The sequence below is a fragment of the Bufo bufo genome, chromosome 1 (assembly GCF_905171765.1).
Source record: "Bufo bufo chromosome 1, aBufBuf1.1, whole genome shotgun sequence".
Lineage (NCBI taxonomy): Eukaryota > Metazoa > Chordata > Amphibia > Anura > Bufonidae > Bufo > Bufo bufo.
Window position 1 is genome coordinate 743,309,076 of NC_053389.1, and position 24,046 is coordinate 743,333,121.

Below are 24,046 nucleotides of genomic sequence, written 5' to 3' on the forward strand. Positions count from 1 at the left end.
TTGAGCAGTTCCCCCATATTTGCCACGATATTTCTGTGATTTCGAACTGCAAACTACACGAATCCTGGAAACCGCTGAACAGGAAAAGCATACAATCGGCTTACACTCCTGGCAATCGGCATACAATCCAATTCCCCCAAGAACGGGACGACACTTCGCTTGAGGGTTAAGCAGAACTCTTTAATGGGTTATTTTTCAGCCTTTCATGCAGGTCTCCTAGCAATAGACACTCCCCCTGGGGCCCTTGTAAAAGACTGTGACAGTTTATATTTTAGCCAATCACATGCATTTACAGTATTGAAACCCTCCCAGCAATTGTACACAAAATCCCCTTCCCTCTGTCTGTAACACAATCAACAAAATACAATGAGCATTGTCTGTGACACAATTAACTAACACACTAGCATTGTCTGAGACGCAATCAATAAAATACAATTACCAAACGTAATGGGCTAACTTAATCACTCACAGACAGAAAATACACATTTTCCCCCCAAACACAGAAGACACCCCAACACCCCACATATCCCCATAATGTATACATCCATGGATAGCTCTGATCTGGGTGAACAACATATCCAAAAATCACCCAGATCCGAGCAGGGGTTCCCGAATTCCATGGAAGTCACATTTGGCCGGCCGCAAGCATAGCTTTCCTGCCCAAAACAGTTCCACAGATTTAACCTGTGCGGCCGGTCTGTCTTCTCTTTCAAAGTTAGTATGGGCCATAATCCTGGGGCAGGAGGCTGGCAAACAGCCCCCTCCAAAACACCGTGGCAAAGTGGCTTTCGCCACAGTATATTACCGGTGAGGGGTTTGGCACGTGTGTGTGTGTGTGTGTGTGAGTGAAGGGGGGGGGTTCTCGAAATTGGATAACCCCTTTTAAGAGGACCGGTCTCCTCATCTGACATGTCCTCTACTTGCCATGTATTAACAATTCGGGAGCATCTATTCTAATGACTCTATGTTGTGCCATTCCTCCATTAGTCCTACTAGAACTTATGAATCAAATACTAGCAGTTTGTAGTGAAGGTCCTCTTTAAGCCTAGGGGGAATTGTTATTTCACGCCCAACATTTGAGTTTTCCTCAAATGTAAACACTTCTGGTATTATACTGTAATGAGAGTTACTTTTTACACTGTACTTTTATAAAACATTAAAAAAAAAAAACAACTAAAAAAATTGAAAATTCTTACAAACATAAGAAAAAATAGGCATTTTTGTGTGGATACTAGAGTGCTTAAAAGGGTTGTCCAATCTCACTAGGATATGCCATCAATGTCAGATAGATACAATTCCCACCTCTGGGACCCTTTCCTATCTCCAGAACGGCCCCCCTAAAGTGAAGGAGAACTCGCCATGCAAGCGTAGACACCCTTAATTCACCTATAGGAGTTCCAAAAATAGCAGCGCACCAGCACAAACTCCTATAGCAGTGAATGGAGAGCACGCTGTGCCTATGTTGTATGCGATCATTCACTTTGGGAGCTCCAGTATGGAGATAGTTGCAGGTTCCACCTCTGGGACCTGCTCCTATCTTACATTGATGGCGTATCCTAGTGAATATGCCATCAGTGTCTGAGATGGGGCCAACCCTTTTAATTTTGGTGCAGTTTTTGAACCAAACAGAAATTCATAAGGAGTGGGAAGCATAAAGGAATGACTTCTCCGTCCTGCTGGATTCACTTCTGCCTTTGGCACAAAAAACAGCATCGAAAACCGCTTTTGAAAGGTGGCAATTGATGTGCTACTGTACCCAACCCATCGGTGGAGAGCAGGTGGAGTAATATGTAATCCCTGGGAGAGCGAATTCCATTGCTTAGTTTATGGTGGATTGTTTTTGTAGCTCCACAGGGATTCCTTACCCCACTTGAGAACACACTTGCTTCTGGAAGAGAGTGTATCTGTTAGCGTTGGCAGTGCTCTAGATGTTCTGACATCGACTCTCTTCAGCCTGAGCTTAGCTCCAGGCCAATTCCTGAAGAATCTTGGCTCTAACTCCATGTGCTTGAAGAACTTGCGCTTCAAAGAAGTCTGGCTGTTTCACCAGTTCTAGAGCTAGTCAGTCATAGTGGAGGGGCTGGTTTTGTGTTCACTGGGATAGTAATTGTTATCTTCAAGCCTCTGGAATATAAGTTGAGAGTCACGAATCTGAGACATACTTGGCCGACATGTGTGAACACCTTCATTCTGATTTGGAAATAAAGTGGGATTATGTGTGGTGTAGAAAGTAAAGTGCGGGCAACACCCAGATCACCTCCACCTTCTATTCTCTTTACTCTCAACATTTTTACAAAGGGGTTGCCTTGTGCAGTCTCTGGAGACATTATAACTCCAATCTTTAAGCTGTTAAGTGGTGATGATGCGGTAATTGCAGCAGAAGTGAATCATTTCTGAGTAATCCATAACCCAAACCAATCCCAGCCTCTCTATCTATTAGGTAAAATGTGAAGGGGTCTGAACCGTCTCAGACATTCTGCTCAGTCACATGACATTTCCCTGGATTCCTGATACTTTAGATATGTGTATATTATCTCTTTTTTTTCTTTTTAGCAGTACAGTACTGTTTCAACTTCAGTGCTAAAGTAATGGTCATAATTTGTTTTATCACACATCCAGGTTTCGTTGAAGACCGTCTGTGCAAATCTTGTCAATCCGGATGCTCAGGTTGGCAGACCCATCTCTCTGATCCTTGAGGCCAAATCTACTTAACACAGGAAGACTGTATTGTCATAAAGTCCATTTAAGCCAGGCATAGCCAAGGCACGTCAGAAGTGGACACTGCTCCAGCGATGGGCATTGGTCAGAATCCCTCATCTAAGGCAATGGAATCCACAAACTCAACCGATGGGAAGTACGAGGAGGAACCAAAGCACACAACCTTTTTCACTCTTCCGGTAAGGGCCATTTGACGTTTGGCATAGGGATAAGTTGTATGATCATGGTCTGAGTTGCCACTTTTGATTAAATTAGGACTTTATGCGCATTTACAAGCCCAGATGAGCAGCAGACTGTCGGGGAGGAAGCCTTTGTTCCCAACAGTTGGCTCAGTGGAGGTGAAGCGCTACATTTACAGAGGTTGCCATCCCTCGTCCTCCTACAGCTGCACTGTTTCTGGGTAGCAGATCGCTGCTTGGACAGCACTACCCGGAAACCATAATTTAGGTGCCTGCACGAACTACAGTTTCACCCAATAAACGAACGTTTAACTCCTTCATTGGGTGATCTGCTGCACCTTTATGCGGGCAGATTGTCTGGAGCGAGCGTTCACAGGAACGTTTGTTGCTGATAATCTGCCGATTTTATCTACATATGTAAAGCCACCTTTAGGCTGTTCGGTAGATATATCTGCATCATGTGGCTCCCCAGCTGTTGTAACTCTAACTCATATCATGTCATGACAGCCACATGATGGAATTGGAATTGTCATTCTATAGGAAATCAGTCGACAGTAATTTTGCACGTAACCATTTTACGACAAGAATGTTTCAACCTTTTTTTATTTGCTTGAGCAGCATCTAGTTAGCAATTTCTAACTTGTAATGTTACTAGCAACTCTTATAAAGGAGTAGTGTTAGCTCTTAATTCAAAATGCAATCCAAAGTATTCACTGAGCTCATCCGTGCCGGAAGTTTACAGGTGGGGAGTGGTACACAGGAATGCTGCAGTGGTCTGAAGATGCTGGAACCAGGCAGCAGGTAAGTATGCTTCCCCCCACAGGGCTAGCAGGGTAGGCGGTGGGGTTAACATAAAAGTGCTAGACATCCCATCAAAACTTTGCCAAGTTGTTGTGACCTGTCGGACGTTTTTCGTTTTCAGTGTAAACAGCCCCCACGGATTCAGCTAAGTCACGGGAGCAGGACCATGCATCAATGACTGTGGCTGATTCTTTCTGGACTGCTCTCCTCTAAAAGTCGAGCCTGTGATGTATGAACCCTTTATGAGACCTATAATTTTGGGAAGAGCTTCTCAAAATTGTTGAGGCGGAGCACTCAATTGACTAAATTCGATTTAGCGGTCATAGAGGTCTCAGCACCTGCACCGTCATAGATAAAAAGATGGCATGGTATTGAAGACTTCACTTGGCCATATGTTGATCCCCATTGAACTGATCCATAATATGGCACCCATAGCCTGCCAGAGACTCGCTGAGTTTTTTTTTTTTTTCCAACTTCACATGAATCCATGAGGATTACAGTTTTGGCATGAAGCATTGCATGGTGTATTAAGACTGCTCATGTTGCGACTGAAGTTGCCCAATACAAGGTTTTCCTGAGTTCTCCTATAAGCTGTAGAAGGCATACGAGGATCATCATGACAGCTGCTGCATTGAATTGAGCTGTCTTTAGTAGGCTGCAATCACACATGCAGGTTTTTTATTTTTTATTTATTTCAAAGAGCTTTATTAAATGTAAAGATGCATACATTCAACGGAAAGAAGAATCCTATCGATTCAACAAGTAGAACTTGTACAGATGAGGTAACTTGCAATGTAAATGCATATAAAAATACATAAGTCATAATCGGAATATGTCAGACAGTAGGACATTGTAGAATAGCTTTTGATGCCGTTTTTTAAACCAAATAAGTGGATGCAGAAAAGAAGCAAAGTATTTCCTCTTTCCTTTCCGGATTCACTCCTGCCACAAAACCTGCACGGGTGATGCCAGTCTCAATCCGCTTGGCATATTGCTAAGACACAAATCTTATTATCACAAGTGTCCATTCACAGCAGGAGGATTGCACGGGATTTAGGGCTGATAGCTCACTCTCCTTGGTCGTGTTCCAGGGGTGGCTATCTGATAACATCGGCATGTTCTAAGATATTTATGGGCACCTCATCGGAAATGGTTCCCTTTCTTGCTTCTCAGTGCTTATAAAGCTGCATTTACCTGGCGTCAGATGAAAGTTCACTTTGTGTGCATTGCAGGGGCAGTGATAACTTTTGTTCCGAGAAGTCCTGGTTTATTGTATGGTTACGTCATTGGTTTTCTTTTGATGTTCAGAATTACTTAACGTAGAGTAGCTCTTTAAATTACTCAGGAAGTGACCAATATCCATTATGAGTGAAGCACTTGCTAGAACTATGTATGAAAACTCGGAAATCCAGGACTTGCATATATACATCTTGTTCTTATAGGAAACTGCCACGTTCTCATTACTGCTCGTGTGTAAGATATAGCCAGCCATAAACTTGTGTTTCAACTAGTTCTTTCATCTACCTGAGCAAACGCCAGATGGCAATTAATTAACAGCTAAGGATACCTTTGACATTGGAAAATGATTTCTACTTATATTAATGGTTACCTTGAGCTGCAGTAAGTTTTAATCTTCTGTCTTCCTTCCTTCATTCATTTTCAAACACCCTGATATTCAGCTTAGAACCTGCCCCTTGTGTGATCATATCGCTTCCAGTCATACATGCTGGATGTGAGGTCTGTGTGTCCAAGATGCTGCTTCTTTCACTAGCTCTTATGCATCAGCAAAGCTTCATTTCTACACTGATTTCCCCTTTTTACAGCTCTTGAGGAATCTCTAGTTACTCTTGCTGACAGATACTGATGTTGAGGCATGTGTGAGTCTCCTCCTTCCTGAATAGTTTGCCATGGGTGCTCTGCTTTCTCTCTACACTCACAGATGTGATTTTTCCCTTTATAAAATGGTCTGTGTGTACTTTCCACCCTATCTAAAGCCTGTGTGGACTGCCCTTTGTGGATGCTTTTCCCTACTCCACTCTCTGATCTGCCGTATATAACCTCTCCCCCCCCCCCCCCCCCCCTGCCTTTTGCTGTCTATTGAAAGATGGACATGTTGAGAGCAGAATGCTGTCAGAAATAAACAGTTCATCTGGTGAATTTATGTCAGATTCATACGCATCAGCAGCTAGGCGAAGGACTTACACACTGCAGAAGCAAATGGTAGGCATTTTTAATGAAAACTATTTAGAAAATTGCTTAATTTAGCAAATTATCTATAAAAAAAAAAAATTGTGCAAAGGTGTCCATAGCCTTTAAGCTGCATATAAGGGTTTTGACTTGTTACAACCGCAGTATAAACAATTGATACTTTAAGCTTTGAGTTGGAAATTAATATTTGTAGTCAAAAAAGGGTTGTCCAAGATTTAAAGGGGTTATCCAACCCCCTATAATTACCCCCAGAATGCCCGGGCACCTCATACTGATTATACTTACCCAGCTCCCTGGCACCCGCGTCGCTTCTGATGCCCACACGACCATGGCTGCATCTCACGGGGAGTTGAGCCAATAGCAGGCCGTGACGTTAGGGGGACACGTCCCTGTCGCGGACTGCTATTGGCCAGAGGATGGATCATCAGTATTTAAGTCTCGGAAAACCCCTTTAAAGGATAGCTCCTGTTATCAGATAGAGTTCAGCTGATACATCCTGCCCTCCATGGTTTTAGAGCACAATTGATGATCGGACTATAGAATCGTAGACTATTAATGTATACCTACAGTAGATGATGTATTTCCCGCGCTATTTTCTTTTCTGGCAGTTTAGGTAAAGACAGTCCACATAAATTGGTGGAGTTTGACACATTTTCTGGCATGTAAAATATATCATGGAGAGAACAGCCAATGGCTGCTACAATATAGACACCGTACTATAACACCCAAAACAGGGAACATAGTGTTTTTGGTCTACTGGGGCCATATAGACAAGGTTTCATATATAGGGAAAATAAAAAGCTGAGTTGCAGATACCATGATTTCATTTTGATGACTTTTCTCCCCTTTCTGGCTGTGGAGCCCAGTTCTTGTGGGTAGCGCTCCCCCGAGTACAAGCTCCCAGTATATGAACGCAATGGCTTTTTCATTAATTTGTTGTGTCGGATGGTGCTGATAGAAGGTTATCTGAGTCTGCACACAACATGCAGCGGTGATATTTGAAGTCTTTTTATTTCCTCGTTTTTTATAATAGAACTCTTAATTATCCGCTGCCTGCTCTAGATCGCCTGCTTTTATGGAACTGTCTGGTTGCCATAGAAACCTCATCCTTGCCGCTCATTAAAATAGCATTCTTTATGGTTTGGAGAGAATCTTGCGCACTCCTCTGCCTGTCTCTCATCCCGTATCCCAAAATGTGATATTATACAGAGGTGCTGTGTGAGGGAGTCATTATCGGGCAGGGACTGTGGTTTATTATGCGGTTCTGTATTACAGCGTGGTCCTTCTGGACTCGATACAGTATATTTGCGTTGAATCATTGCATCCTTTCAATTAGATATATATATATATAAATGTGTGTGTGTGTATATATATATATATATATATATATATATATATATATATATGTGTATGTGTGTGTGTGTGTGTGTATATGTGTGTGTGTATATATATATATATATATATATATTATACAGTCCTGATCAAAAGTTTAAGACCACTTGAAAAATGGCAAAAAATCATGTTTAGCATGGCTGGATCTTAACAAGGTTCCAAGTAGAGCTTCAACATGCAACAAGAAGAAATGGGAGTGAGACAAAACATTTTTTGAGCATTCAATTTAATGAAAAGTTTAGGACCACACCTCCAAAAAAAAACTAAACCCCCCCAAAACAGAAATCCAACTTCCAAACATGAACTCAGTAATGAGTAGCTCTGCCGTTATTGTTTATCACTTAAAAAATTTGTTTCGGCATGCTTGATGCCGCACGAAGGCCATCTACTGTCTGGAACTGTTGTCCATTTTTGTAGACTTCCCTTGCCATCCATCCCCAAAGGTTCTCAATTGGAGGGGAACACGCAGGATGGGCCAAAAGAGTGCTGCTATTTTCCTGGAAGAAGTCCCTTGTCCTGCGGGCATTGTGTACTGTAGCGTTGTCCTGTTGAAAAACCCAGTCGTTACCACACAGACGAGGGCCCTCAGTCATGAGGAATGCTCTCTGCAACATCTGGACATAGCCAGCGGCCGTTTGACGCCCCTGCACTTCCTGAAGCTCCATTGTTCCACTGAAGGAAAAAGCACCCCAGACTATTATGGCGCCCCCTCCACTGTGGAGCGTAGAAAACATCTCAGGTGGGATCTGCTTGTCATGCCAGTAACGTTGGAAACCATCATGACCATCAAGGTTAAAGTTTTTCTCATCAGAGAATAAAACTTTCTTCCACCTTTGAATGTCCCATGTTTGGTGCTCTTTTGCAAAGTCCAAACGAGCAGTTCTGGAGTTTAACAAATTCCAAATGACTGTCTTACTGTGTCCCACCTCAGCAGCGATGGCACGCTGTGAGAGACCCTGCTTATGCAGTTCAACAACCCGACCACGTTCAAAAAGGGACAGTTTTTTTGCCTTTGCCATCACAATGTGTGACTACCTAACAGAAAATGACAATGAATCCACATCTTTGCACAGATTTGGCCTTTTAAAGGCATGTGGTCCTAAACTTTTGATCAGCTGAAAAACAGCCTGTTTCAGTTTAATCGTTATTTTCAATTAATTGAATGCTCAAAAAATGTTTTGTCTCACTCTCATTTCTTCTTGTTGCATGTTGAAACTCTACTTGGAACCTTGTTAAGATCCAACAATGTAAAATATGATTTTTTTGCCATTTTTCAAGTGGTCTTAAAGGGTTCGTTTTGAGAAATTTAGCTGTCAGACACTAGCGATCCGCTAGTGTCTGCTCTACCAAACAATGCTATTATAATAGCTTTTGTGCAGCCGTTTCCATAAAAAACAAACTTTTATCGATATGCTAATGAGCCTCTAGGTGCTATGCGGGCGTCTTTTCAGCACCTAGAGGCTCGGTCTACCTTCACAAAATGCCGCCCAGCGCGTCCCTCCAGCCCGCCCATCTCCTCTGGAATGCGATCCTCCCTCTGAGTCAGCGGACGAATTCTCGCACATGCGCCGTGCGCGTCTGTCTTCGGCGCAGGCGCAGTTAATGTCTGACCGTGGAGATGTCTGTGCAGAAAGCAGTCAGACATTAACTGCGCCTGCGCCGAAGACAGACGCAGAATTAGTCCGCTGGCTCAGAGGGAGGATCGCATTCCAGAGGAGATGGGCGGGCTGGAGGCACGCGCTGGGTGGCATTTTGTGAAGGTAGACCGAGCCTTTAGGTGCTGAAAAGACGCCCGCATAGCACCTAGAGGCTCATTAGCATATCGATAAAAGTTCGTTTTTTATGGAAACGGCTGCACAAAAGCTATTATAATAGCATTGTTTGGTAGAGCAGACACTAGCGGATCGCTAGTGTCTGACAGCTCAATTTCTCAAAACGAGGTGGTAGAAACCCTTTAAACTTTTGATCAGGACTGTATATAGGGTTCATTGACACTGGTTGTGTGCACCCCACATCGCAGTGCCGACCCATTGACTTCAATGGATCCTCGATCTGCTTATTGCAGCCAAAGGTAGGACATGTCCTATCTTTTTTGGCGTGGATGCACAGACCCAGAAGCGAGCGGAATGGCACAGTCATGTGAATGGAACCTAGCAAAGGAGAGCACTGTAATTCCATAGGGAGGAGCGATCGTTATACCATCGCTCTTCCCTATACTGAATCATTGCCAGCAGCAGATCATGATTACTCAGCATGATCTGCCACCTGCAAGCTATTTTTTTTTAACCTGTCAAAAGATTTGGATTTCAAACGCCCTTTCATTTGGCAATCGGTGGCAGGTGTAATACTGTACACCCTTAAAGGGACACTGACAGGCCCTATAAACATATTTAGTTATTCCTATGCAGTCATAGATCTATTAAAGTGTATTCCAATGATATAAGAGTACCCCCTGTCCGCATTGTAAACCATGTAAAAACAACTTTAGCCCCAATACTACTGGAGCGGTTAATCCTGGGCAGCTTTTACAACTTTTTTATTCTGTATACATGGTTGGTCACAACAGGCTGTGTCGGGGGGGATGCAATTATGAAAAAGAAGAAATGTTCTTCAGTAAAAGTACATGGTGCACTGATGTGCTGCGGCTTCAGGGAATGTTCTTACGATGAATAGCCTTCACTTTGACTTTTTCTACTTTTATTTCATTGTCTGTGAAAACTTCCTTGTAGCTTCCTCCCCGACCTGCTCGATGGATTCACGAATGGCTTACTGTACTGGAAGCTGCTGAGTCATTCGAAGTCATCACATATTCAGAGGATCGGTGAGACACAGGCTGGTTACGTACATCTCATGACTGCCTTGATGAAGCAAGTGCTCGCTTATCTGTAACCTCGGGCCTTTACTTTTTTTTTGTTTGCCCAGCACAATGTAAAAATATTTATAATGAAAAGTGACGGTGTCCATTAAATCACATCTAACACCCACCCACTTTATTTGGTTGTCGCTGTCTTAGTGGGAGCAAAACGCTTCTGCCCTGTCTACGAACTGTGGCTAACAGCACCGGTTTTTACAGTAGTCTTTTTATCTACAGCCTGGATCGCAGGTAACTCCAATCCCAACTGTTAAAGGGGTTATCCAAAACCCCCTGCATATGCCGCTGGTGACTCTAGGGAGGCTTGTTCCCGTCGTGGCCAGCTATTGTCTCCCCCCCCCCCAATGCTGGATATTTTCAACCGTGCGACTGGGAGATGCGGCGGCCGTGCCGGTATGAGAAGCGATGCAGGTGCCAGAGAGCGAGGGAAGTACAACCTCTGTGAGGGGCCCGGGCATATTGGAGGGGGAGGGGGGGGGGGGGCATTATAGAACTTGGATAACCCCTTTAAAGAGGACCTTTCACTTGTAAAAACTATGTGAACTAAGTATGCTGCCATGTAGAGCGGCGCCCGGGGATCTCACTGCACAAACTATTATCCCCGGGCGCCGCTCCGTTCTCCCGTTATAGGCTCTGGTACCTTTGCTTTTTAAGTTATAGTAGGCGGGTCTTCCCTTGTCCTGTGGGCGTCTCCTTCTCCTAGGCTGCAGCGCTGGCCAATCGCAGCGCACAGCTCACAGCCTGGGAGGTTTTTTTCTCCCAGGCTGTGAGCTGTGCGCTGCGATTGGCCAGCGCTGCAGCCTAGGAGAAGGAGACGCCCACAGGACAAGGGAAGACCCGCCTACTATAACTTACAGAGCAAAGGTACCAGAGGGCATAACGGGAGAACGGAGCGGCGCCCGGGGATAATAGTTTGTGCAGTGAGATCCCCGGGCGCCGCTCTATATGGCAGCATACTTAGTTCACATAGTTTTTACAAGTGAAAGGTCCTCTTTAATCTTCTGATTGCTGCTGTCCGTGACCGCGACATATTCAGTGGGGATTTCCCCTCTGGTTTGCTCCTAGTCATCTGGTCACAGGCTGGCCCTCTGCAGTCAGCCATGGGGACCTAGAAAGGACCCGAGGACTATAAGTTTAGAAATCCTGCCGTTAGGGCACACTGTTCTTGCCCTAACCACAGCCTGTACTATAGAGACACAGAACATAATGTATTACATTACAGGATTCTGCTAATACATTGTAAGTAAGGCTACTTTCACACTGGCGTTCGGTGCGGATCCGTCTTGTATCTGCACAGACGGATCCGCACCGATAATGCAAACACTTGTATCCATTCAGAACGGATCCGTTTGCATTATTCATAAAAAAAAAAATGGATCCGTCTTGACTTTGTAAGTCATTGTAAGTCAGGACGGATCCGTTTGGCTCCGCATCGTCAGGCGGACACCAAAATGCTGCAAGCAGCGTTTTGGTGTCCGCCTCAAAAGCGGAACGGAGACCAAACGGAGCCAAACTGATGCATTCTAAACGGATCCTTATCCATTCAGAATGCATTGGGGCTGAACTGATCCATCTTGGGCCGCTTGTGAGAGCCCTGAAACAGATCTCACAAGCGGACCCAGAAACGCCAGTGTGAAAGTAACCTTACATAGTTTTGTAAGACAGTAATCTCTTAATGGAATAAAAAAAAAAGTAAATAAAATAAAGCTAGCAAAAAATACTGTAATAAGCGATTATTTTCCATAAAATACATTTTACTGCACATACATTCCATAAAAGCAAAAACAGAAAAGCACACTTGGGTATCCACATTAGGCTACTTTCACACTACCGTTCAGAGCGGGTCCGTCTGATGTCTGCTCAGACGGATCCGCTCCTATAATGCAGACGTTTGGATCCGTTCAGAACGGATCCGTCTGCATTATAGTTTAAAAAAAATTCTAAGTGTGAAAGTAGCCTGAACGGATCCGTCCAGACTTTACATTGAAAGTCAATGGGGGACGGATCCGTTTGAAAATTGAGCCATACTGTGTCAACTTCAAACGGATCCGTCCCCATTGACTTACATTGTAAGTCTGGACGGATCCGCTTGCCTCCGCACGGCCAGACGGACACAGCGTTCAGGGGTCCGCCTGCTGAGCGGAGCGGAGGCTGAACGCTGCCAGACTGATGCATTCTGAGCGGATCCGCGTCCACTCAGAATGCATTAGGGCAGTACGGATGCGTTCGGGGCCACTTGTGAGACCCTTCAAACGGAGCTCACAAGCGGACACCCGAACACTAGTGTGAAAGTAGCCTAACTGAAATAGCCTGAACAACTGGATTAACAGGTTATTCAGCGTGAACTATGTGCAGCGTAAACAATAAAGTAAAAAAAATGCAGTGTCAAATAAATGTTTTATAGATTACAAAAGTAATTTGTATGTTTGTATTGAGCAAACCGTTTATGGCGTTTTTAGAAATGGAAGTCTAAACCCCTTTGTACCAAGTTTATAAGTTGATTGCTGGGGGTCCAACCGCTGGGACCCCCACCATTCCCGAGAACTGGGGTACTTCTCCCCTGCTCTGATGGAGCGGAAGGTTGTGTATGCGCAGTCCCTCTCTTTCTCAGGGCCCCTGTGCAGCAGTGTCCGCCATTGGTCCTACACCCTTTGATTGTTCATGGACAATCAAAGGGTGTTGAACACCCTTTGATTGTCCATGAAAATGTTTAACAGTTTTTGTTCTACAACCTTTTGTTTCAGTGAATCTGATGGCTATGTGTAGCCCTTATTTCTGAACTCCTGACAGCTCATAAACACTTATTTAAAGGGGTTGTGCAGCCAGTACATATTGTACATTATAGGATAGGTTATCAGTATCTGATCTCGAGGGGTCCGATTCCCAGCATGAATACCGATCAGCTGTTTGGAGAGGAGGTGGCACTTGTGCAAGCACTGCTTCCTCTTCAAGATTACACTGTTTCTCGTCTAAAAAGTGCCGCTTTGCCTCCTCTTCAAACAGCTGATCGGCTGGGGTTCCGGGACTCAATATGTACTGGCTGCACAACCCTTTTAAGCTAAACTCTTATCAGTTTAATATGAGCTTTGGTTAAAATCAGTGTTTATGAGCTGTCAGGAGTTCAGAGATGAGGGCTACACATACAGAGCTTCCGTCTGAGAGCCTCTGCAAAACAGAAAGCAAGAATTCTTGCAGATTCACTCTTGCAATTAACATTTTTTTTAATAAAGACCAATTACCAATTATTTTTAGCTCAAAATTAGTGAAATTCAATTATAAAAAAATGTCAGTGAATCAGACAGCTGTATGTGTATATCTCATCTCTGAAACCTAACATTTTTTGTGGGGGCATTTTCTGTATCTAATGCTCCTGAATTTTGGATGCTGAATGGCGTTAATACATGATGGTAACATATGTCAGTGCACATCACTTTAAGGGTATATTCATGTTTTCTTTCAATGTTCTCTTTTGAGCCTGATAAAAAAAATATTTTGAAAGTAAAAAAAAAAAAAGGGTAAATTTGTAAGGTGAGATACTTTTATGTTTCTCCAGAACAAATATTAGCTTTTATGTGTAAATGTTACATTTCCAAAGGGCAGCAGAAAAAAGTGGTATAAAGGGAGGCTAATAATGTAACCATTGTACTGCTAGATAAAAGTTGCACAACAGATCTGCTAGTACTCCATTGCCTCATTATGTCTACAATACTCATATATTCCTTCCTCATGATGTCTACAGTACCCAGATAGTCCTGCCTCATGATGTCTACAGTACTTAGGTAGTCATACCTCATGATGTCTTCAGTACTCGGGTAGTTTTGCCTCATGATGTCTTCAGTACTCTGGTAGTTTCGCCTCATGATGTCTACAGTACTCATGTAGCCTTGCCTCATTATGTCTACAGTTGTCACGATGAGGAGTGGGGGAAAGAGTACAATGTTGAACTGGCAGGAAGAGCAACTATCCCTGACTTCCTAACTGTATGAGCCGGCCTCGATGGTAGGGGGGGCTCATACTCTTGAACCTCGGGCCCTACTAACCCTAGAGATCCCTGAAATAGGAGTCTAGAATTAAAGATGACCTGTTCATCCACGACACGGATGAACCGGAGTCTCAACCGGCCTAGTTGCAGGGAAAGGAGACACAGTGCACAGCTACTGGGTCGGCAGGCAAGAGAAAACGGACAACACGCACTTACCTGCCGCGACAACAACGGCAACTGGACCCCCATGCGGACAGGATGCATGGCGGGCCCCGGCAGAGCTGCACACTGACTTGTGGTTCCCCCTCCGGGGAACCCAGGAGCCCCCTCACCGGAGGCACAACAAACAGGGTACGACTTGCATACATGACGGACATAAAACACCAACTTACCAGGCATGTAACAACAACAAGATGAGACACCACACCCTGAATATAAACCCACACCTCACCAACTCAGGTAAGGTAGGGAAAAAGGAGGAGACATACACTCACCTAAAGAATTATTAGGAACACCATACTAATACGGTGTTGGACCCCCTTTTGCCTTCAGAACTGCCTTAATTCTACGTGGCATTGATTCAACAAGGTGCTGATAGCATTCTTTAGAAATGTTGGCCGATATTGATAGGATAGCATCTTGCAGTTGATGGAGATTTGAGGGATGCACATCCAGGGCACGAAGCTCCCGTTCCACCACATCCCAAAGATGCTCTATTGGGTTGAGATCTGGTGACTGTGGGGGCCATTTTAGTTCAGTGAACTCATTGTCATGTTCAAGAAACCAATTTGAAATAATTCGAGCTTTGTGACATGGTGCATTATCCGGCTGGAAGTAGCCATCAGAGGATGGATACATGTTCTCATTCTGTTTACGCCAAATTCGGACTCTACCATTTGAATGTCTCAACAGAAATCGAGACTCATCAGACCAGGCAACATTTTTCCAGTCTTCAACAGTCCAATTTTGGTGAGCTTGTGCAAATTGTAGCCTCTTTTTCCTATTTGTAGTGGAGATGAGTGGTACCCGGTGGGGTCTTCTGCTGTTGTAGCCCATCCGCCTCAAGGTTGTGCGTGTTGTGGCTTCACAAATGCTTTGCTGCATACCTCGGTTGTAACGAGTGGTTATTTCAGTCAACGTTGCTCTTCTATCAGCTTGAATCAGTCGGCCCATTCTCCTCTGACCTCTAGCGTCCACAAGGCATTTTTGCCCACAGGACTGCCGCATACTGGATGTTTTTCCCTTTTCACACCATTCGCCATGCTCGCTCAAAATTGCTTAAATCACCTTTCTTTCCCATTCTGACATTCAGTTTGGAGTTCAGGAGATTGTCTTGACCAGGACCACACCCCTAAATGCATTGAAGCAACTGCCATGTGATTGGTTGACTAGATAATTGCATTAATGAGAAATAGAACAGGTGTTCCTAATAATTCTTTTAGCCATTGCAAACAACCTCGTTGACAAACAAGGTGGCCCTCACACTGGACGGGTGATAAGTCCAGGACGGAAGCATGACTCCAACTCCACCAGAAGCTGAAGTCAACTCTGACCTCAGGCTCCAGACACCAGTACTATAAGAGCCAAGAGGCCATACCCAGCTCCATCTTGCTCACACCTTAACTCCATACACACCAGAAATGGGAAGGGAACCAGACTTAAAGGGAAAGTGTCAAAACATGCTACAAACTACACTGGCAACAAGCATGCACGGCTAAATTGTCACAGTCCACTACCACCAGACCATGACACAGCTGTGACAACAGTACTCATGTACATGCATCTGTTGTGTTTTTTTTTATTTTTACTGTGTTCTATATGAAACAAAGCCGTTTCCTTGTACAACGTTATTCTGTAGGGTGCAATGAGCGAACAAGCCATTGCTTCCATCTTAAAGGGAAAATGCAGTCATGATGATCATATCAGCCAAATTATGGTTTAGCAGGTATCCCAAGGCTAGACATTGACTTAGGGTACTTTCACACTAGCGTTTTTATTTTCCGGCACTGAGTTCCGTCATAGGGGCTCAATACCGGAAAATAACTGATCAGTTTCATCCCCATGCATTCTGAATGGAGAGAAATCAGTTTAGGATGCATCAGGATGTTATCAGTTCAGTCACTGAACGGCGTTTTGGACGGAGGAAATACAGCAGCATGCTGCGGTATTATCTCCTTCCAAAATTCCGGATCAGTTGCTGGAATGTCGGATCCGGCATTAATTTACATTGAAATGTATTAAAAATACAGCATTGCCGGATCCGTCCTTCTGGTCTGCGCATGCACAGACCACAAAGAATGTGAAATTTTTTTTGAAACGGATCTGTTTGTTCGTATGACAAACGGATAGACAGATCCGTTCTTGCAATGCATTTGTGAGACGCATCCGGATCCATCTACAAATGCTGTCCGTTTGCATGCAGATTGCCGGATCCGGCAGGCAGTTCCGGCGACGGAACTGCTTGCCAGATCACTCTGCCGCAAGTGTGAAAGTAGCCTTACAGGATAGCTGCCTGTAGGTGGCACTACAGAGTTTTCTTTTTTGCTTCTGGAGGAGACCTACAGTAATTTGCATAGTGCCTGTAAGCCTCCTAGTGCCAGCTGGATCTCTGCAAAGAAAACTGGTTGTAACCTGTGGATAGAGGGTAACTATTATATTGGTGGGGATCTTAGCCCAGGGACCCCCACAGATCATGAAAATGGGGGCCCCCATACCCTTCATGGACACCCAAAACGAATGGAGTGGCAAGTCGAGCATGCGGCATGGTTAAACTCTGTACTAGGCTTTCTCTGGCAGTCCCATAAAGATAAATGGAGTGGTAGTAAGCATGCCCGACCTACCATTCCACTAATTTGGAAGTCCCCATGCAGTACATGGCTCCTTTTCTTGTAATCAGACCCCACTGATCTAATAGTTGTACCCTATCCTGTAGCTAAGAGATAACTTGATATACCCGGAATACCCCTAAGGCAAGGTCAGAGGGGAAGGTACATGACACAGGTGGTGTTTGAGTCATGCCTTACTCTAGGAATCATTATGTACTATTATTTCTGAATCTTCTCAGGAGAGATCCTTGACTTACACGTCATTTTGTGAAGTATTCTCGGTTCATCAGTCTTTTCATCCACTGGGAAATTCTCCACTGCTCATCCAGCTGTAGAATATATTTTATAGGATTTGCCCTACACAGCACGCATCATGTAATACAGGATTGGTTTTCCTTTTATTGTAGGTGGTGATAAATGGAGGAGCGACACCCAGCGTGGATCAAGATACAGAAGACACTGAACTAATGGCAATTTATACAACTGAGAGTGCGATCGCAGAGAAGGTAATGCCGTATTCTATGTGGAAGCCTATCCCTTATGTCACGTGATCAGATGTTTAATAAACACAGGTCACACAGCGTTAGATTAAGGGCTCATTCAGACGGCCGTATGCTGTCCGCAAAAATACTGAATGCTATCCGTTTTTTTTCGGATCCGCAAAAAAACGGATCTGCAAAAAAAACGGATAGCATTCAGTATTTTTGCGGACCCATAGACTTCAATGGGGCCATGTCCTGATTTTCACGGACAAGTATAGGACATGTTTCATTTTTTTTGCGGATCCGCAAAAAAACGGATAGCATTCAGTATTTTTGCGGACAGCATACGGCCGTCTGAATGAGCCCTAAAGGGAACCTGTCACCGGGATTCTGTGTATAGAGCTGAGGACATGGGTTGCTAGATGGCCGCTAGCACATCCGCAATACCCAGTCCCCATAGCTCTGTGTGCTTTTATTGTGTAAAAAAAACTGATTTGATACATATGGAAAATAACCTGAGATGAGTCAGAACTTGAAAATATGACTCTTCTCTGGTCACACAAGTAAGAAATTTCTCTTTTATGTTAATTTGTATAACAGGCGGGAAGTACAAAAATGGATAATACTTATTGAATTTGTCTGCAAATGAAATTAAAAGTGTAATTTATATGTTTAGGGTAACACAATGAACATTTAGAAACGCTCAGTGAGGGTAGATTAGTAGAGGCGACAGGTTCCCTTTAAGTAGAGGCCCAAAGCCAATCACAACCCCTCAACATGGAACAGATACACCTATACAAAAAAGCTGAGTCTAAGAAGGCTCCAAATAAATAATAATCTTTATTAAATAAATGTATGACGCGCCGAACACCCGATGGCCAGTCAGGTGATCATCCGCGTGACCCGGTCACTGTCACGTGTGGCGGTCACGTGATGGCCAGTCACGTGACCGACCGCGTCATAGACTAGTGATAATACACAAACAGGCCCATAGCTAGATCCCCAGGGAGCGTAGCGTTTACATGATCAAACGTCACGTCATCGGCCGCGCCACATGATCACAGGCATATTTTTTTATTCCAAAGACATGTATATAAATACAATGAGAATGACGGTACACATAGAATCGAAAGTAAAAAACGGAGATAGCAATGTACATGATGAAATCAAGAATGGAAAGCGATCAATTAACTACAAATATGCAACAATAAAGTGCAAATGCAATAGAATTATGACAGACATATATTATTAAATGTATCAATTGACATGATGAGGAATATTACAATAATATATAAAACATATATAAAAAGTGATAATCACATAATTATAAAAATAAATTGATTACACAAGGTATTCTGAGAGATGCAGCAAGTGATTTACAAACAATAAATCAAGTGAACAATTGTAATAAATAAATAAAATGACACAATTCATGAAAAATGATATATACCGTAATATAAGTAAATAGAGAATTCATAATATGAAAAAGTACAAAAGAGTAAAAAGTGTGAACACGTGAATATAACAAAGGAAAATAAGTAAAAAATTATAAATAATGAGTGAATGTGAAATCGTGAAGAAAACGTGTAAAGTGATACCAAAAAAATATATATATTTGTGAATAACCTCTATAATAAATCTGTCAAGGCGATCAATTTCATAAGTTATCTCCTAAAAATTGATCATGAGATCGATGTCAATATTGAAGGAAAGGAACCACACGATATACAGGAGGGAATGGTGAGCTGGAAAATAGAAGTGTAAATATAAACAGTAGCAAAATATATAAAAAGCACACAGACAAGGATTAAAATAGCAATATATATATATTTTTTTATGTAAAATAAACATATTCAGAGGATCGGTGCAAAACTCAGAACTTCATTTAAACCTGTAGCTTGCATTGTATCCAGGGTCCAATTCCGTTTTGTTTCACGCTGCCTTAGGTCTACATGGTCAATTCCACGAACCCTTAACCCCTTCAGGACCCTGCCATTTTTCACCTTAAAGGATAACTGTCACAATTAGACCCTAATCTCAATTTCTATATATGTAGTTACTAATAACATGATATTCCAGAATCAGTTACTATTAGACTGACTTACCCCATATTTAATAAGATTCAGCCCTTGGCAACCAGTCTGCACAAAACTGCAATTTCACTATTCAGTTAAGATGGCCGCCACTGCCCTCACCCTGAGGCTAATCCCGCCTGCCCCCCAAAAGTGTCAGTAACCAGAGCCCTCCCCCTAAAGGGTTAATCTGCAGCACAAAGGGTCCTCTTACCACATGTTGCTTTCATTAATACACTGAGCAGACGGCAGATCTCCCTTCCCTGGTCTGCGCTGCTCCAACTCTGCATTCTCCAGCTCTGCTGAGTGAGGGAGCGTCTGCCAAGCGCAGGGACAGGGAGAAGTGCACACAGCCCAGACACTGTTATCAGCTGCTGGGGAGGACCTGGCTTTAATCATTTACTTACAGTCCCTGGCTGTCAGTAATGTGACCCTGCACGCTGCGTGCTCCGTCCTTCAACAGATAGACGGGCCATGCCTAGCAACCCTATTTTAAGCACAGGTAAAAGTAGGCAGTACAGGGAACAAAAATGTGCAATTAAGGGGTAATTGAATACACAGTGAAAAGTTGAAATAGGGCCACCAAGGTGATATTAATCACCACAATCCAATACTCCAAATCTGACATGTGTCACTTTATGTGGTGATAACTTTAAAACGCTTTTACTTATCCAAACCATTCTGAGATTGTTTTCTTGTCACATATTGTACTTCATGATAGTGGTAAATTTGAGTCAAAATATAAAATTTGTAGTTATAAAAAAAAAACAAATTTACAAAAAATGTGGAAAAAATAGCAATTTTCAAAATTTCAATTTCTCTGCTTTTAAAACAGATAGTGATAACTCCTAAAATAGTTATTACTTTACATTCCCCATTGGTCTACTTCATGTTTGGATCATTTTGTAAATGACATTTTATTTTTTGGGGACGTTACAAGGCTTAAAAGTTAAGAAACAAATTTCAAATTTTTTCAGAAAATTTCCAAAACCCACTTTTTAAGGACCAGTTTTGGTCTGAAGTCACTTTGTGAGACTTACATAACAGAAACCACCCATAAATGGCCCCATTTTAGAAACTACACCCCACAAGGTATTCAAAACTGATTTTATAAACTTTGTTAACCCTTTAGGTGTTCCACAAGAATTAAAGGAAAATGTAGATGACATTTCAGAATTTCACTTTTTTAGCAGATTTTCAATTTTCTCAGTAACAAAGCAAGGGTTAACAGCCTAACAAAACTCAATATTTATTACCCTGATTCTGTAGTTTGCAGAAACACCCCATGTGTGCCCATACAGCAGTTTACGACCACATAACAGGAGTAGGACGCAGAAGGAAAGGAAGGCAGATTTCACTGGGATAATTTTTTATTTGCCATGTCACATTTGAAGACCCCCTGATGCACCCCTAGAGTAGAAAGATAAAATAATGACCTCATTTTGGAAACTATGGGATAAGGTGGCAGTTTTGTTGGTACTATTTTAGGGTACATATGATTTTTTGTTGCTCTATATTACACTTTTTGTGAGGCAAGGCAAGAAATTGCTGTTTTGGCACAGTTTTTATTTTTTGTTATTTACAACATTTATCTGACAGATTAGATCATGTGGTATTTTTATAGATCATGGTGTTACGGACGCGACAATACCAAATATGACAGATTTTTTAGTGTCTCCATATTCTGAAAGCCATAGTTTTTTTATTTTTTGGGTGACTGTCTTATGTAGGGTATCTTTTTGCGGGATGAGATGACTGTTTGGCACTTTTTTGGGGTGCATATGACTTTTTGATCGCTTGCTATTACACTTTTTGTGATGTAAGGTGACAAAAAATGTTTTTTTTTTTTTTGCGGTGTTCATCTGAATGGTTAGGTCATGTGATATTTTTATAGAGCAGGTTGTTACGGACACGGCAATACCTAATATGTCTACTCGAAACATTTAATTTTTTTTGTAAAACTTTATTTTTTGTTAACTTCTTTTTTCACTTTATTTTATGTCCCACTCTGAGACTTCAACTTTTGGGGGTCTGATCCCCTTTACAATGCATTACAGCCAATGCATTACAATACAGAAGTATTGTAAGTGTATTGCACACTGTAATACACTTACAGCTTCCTGCCTGTGAGATCCAGGGGGCTGGATCTCACAGGCTGTCACGGAAGGCATCTGGCTGCCTTCCCTGCCATCGGGTCCCCGTCACAGCAGCACGAAGACCCGATGGCCACCTGGCAGGATACCGCACGTGCCGCGGTCAGCGCTGACCGCGGCAGTGCAAGGGTTAATGTGCTGGTGTCAGTGACTGCTGGGTCCGTGCCGCTGATCGGGTGGGCGCAGCTCCTGCACCCGCCCGATCAGCATGACATACATGTAAGTCACTTGTCCTTAAGTCACGGCCAGATATGACGTCTTTACGGGGTATAAAAAGAGGGATTCCCCTCATGACAGATCTTGAAAATTGTTTATATTTACGCTCACCATTCCCTCCTGTATATCGTGTGGTTCCTTGCCTTTAATATTGACATCGATCTCATGATACATTTTTAGGAGATAACTTATGTAATTGATCGCCTTGACAGATTTATTATATATGTTATTCACAAATAAAAAATTATAATTTTTTGTATCACTTTACACGTTTTCTTCACGATTTCACATTCACTCATTATTTATTATTTTTTTACTTATTTTCCTTAGTTATATTTACGTATTCACACCTTTTTACTCTTTTGTACTTTTTATCATATTATGAATTCTCTATTCACTTAGGGCTCTTTCACACTTGCGTTGTTCTTTTCCGGCATAGAGTTCCTTCGTCGGGGCTCTATGCCGGAAGAATCCTGATCAGGATTATCCCCATGCATTCTGAATGGAGAGAAATCCGTTCAGGATGTCTTCAGTTCAGGACCGGAACGTTTTTTGGCCAGAGAAAATACCGCAGCATGCTGCGCTTCTTGCTCCGGCCAAAAATCCTGAACACTTGCCGCAAGGCCGGATCCGGAATTAATGCCCATTGAAAGGCAATCACGTGACCGCCGCACATCACAATGACCGGGTCACGCGGATGATCACCTGACTGGCATTGGGTGTTCAGTGTGTGCTTCCGGTTCTATGTGTGTGCATATAGATGAACATTTGTAATGAGGATCCACTTATGTTAATTAATTGACGGTTATGGATTGGTGGGTTGAGCGTTTTAACCCCTTCCCGACCTTTGTCATACTGTTACTTCATGGGAACCACTTAGTTCCTGCAATTTGCCGTAATAGTATGTCATAGTGATCGCGCGGGCGCGCAATCACTGCAGGGGCCCGTCAGTCTGTGGTAGCCGGACCCCTGCTGTATCTGCCGGCATTGCTGTAAAAGCCGATGCCGGCAGATTAACCCCTTCTATGCCGCTGACAGCGAAATAGAAAATGTTTGTGGCGGGGCCCCGATGCGACACATGGCAGCCTGATGCCGTGCAGAGGCTGCCCAATGCCTTGCACGGCATCGTGACCTGCCTTCTACGGGAGCCAAGGAGATCCAGCCTCAGGCTGGGTCTCCTAGGCAACCTGTTAGTGTATGACTCAGTGTCATACACTAACAGGCAATGCATTACAATACAGATGTATTGTAATGCATGGCAGAGGGGATCAGACCCCCAAAAGTGAATGTCATAAATAAAGTAAAGTAAAAAAATGTGTTTTTAATAAAATGAATAAAGTAATAAAATTAATAAAGTAAAAAAGAAAAAAAACGCTCCTTTCCCTTATTTTATAATAAAAAACAGAAAAAAACAAAACAAAACCCACACATATTAGGTATCGCCGCATCCGTAATGACCGGCTTTATAAATATATCACATGATCTACCCTCTCCGATAAACACCATAATTTTTTTCAAATAAAAACAGTGTAAAAAAAAGCCATTTTCATCACCTTACATCACACAAAGTGCAACACCAAGCGATCAAAAAGGCGTATGCCCCCCAAAATGGTATCAATAAAACCGTCACCTCATACCACAAAAAAATGAGCCCCTACCTAAGACCATCCCCAAAAAAAAATAAAAAAACTATAGCTCTCAGAACATGGAGACACTAAAACATCATTTTTTTTGTGTCAAAACTGCTATTATTGTGCTAAAGTGTAATACATAAAAAAATATACATATTAGGTATCGCCACGTCCATAACAAACAGCTCTATAAAAATATGACATTACCTAACCCCTCAGGTGAACACCGTAAAAAAGGCAATTTTTGTCACATTACATCACAAAAATTGCAACAGCAAGTGATCAAAAAGGCGTATGCCCCCCAAAATATTACCAATCAGACCGTCACATCCCACAAAAAATGAGACCCTACCTGAGAGAATCTGTCAAAAAATAAAAAAGCTATGGCTCTCAGACTATGAGACACTTAAAATATCATTATTTCGGTTTCAAAAATGCTATTATTGTGTAAAACTTAAATAAATAAGAAAAAGTAGACATATTAGGTATTGCCACGTCCATAACGATCTGCTCTA

The 24,046-nt window shown here is 42.7% G+C and overlaps 1 protein-coding gene across 3 annotated transcripts in view; it reads left to right on the forward strand.

The window, feature by feature from the left end:
• SLC23A2 (solute carrier family 23 member 2) overlaps positions 1-24,046 on the forward strand; it is a 120,954-nt gene that overhangs the window by 41,662 nt on the left and 55,246 nt on the right. For all 3 annotated transcript variants that reach the window (XM_040414460.1, XM_040414462.1, XM_040414461.1), the window contains exons 2-3: positions 2,620-2,897; positions 17,385-17,483. In XM_040414460.1, coding sequence (XP_040270394.1) covers positions 2,793-2,897; positions 17,385-17,483 — 204 coding nt within the window. In that variant the 5' untranslated portion in view covers positions 2,620-2,792. The remainder of the gene's footprint in view (positions 1-2,619; positions 2,898-17,384; positions 17,484-24,046) is intronic.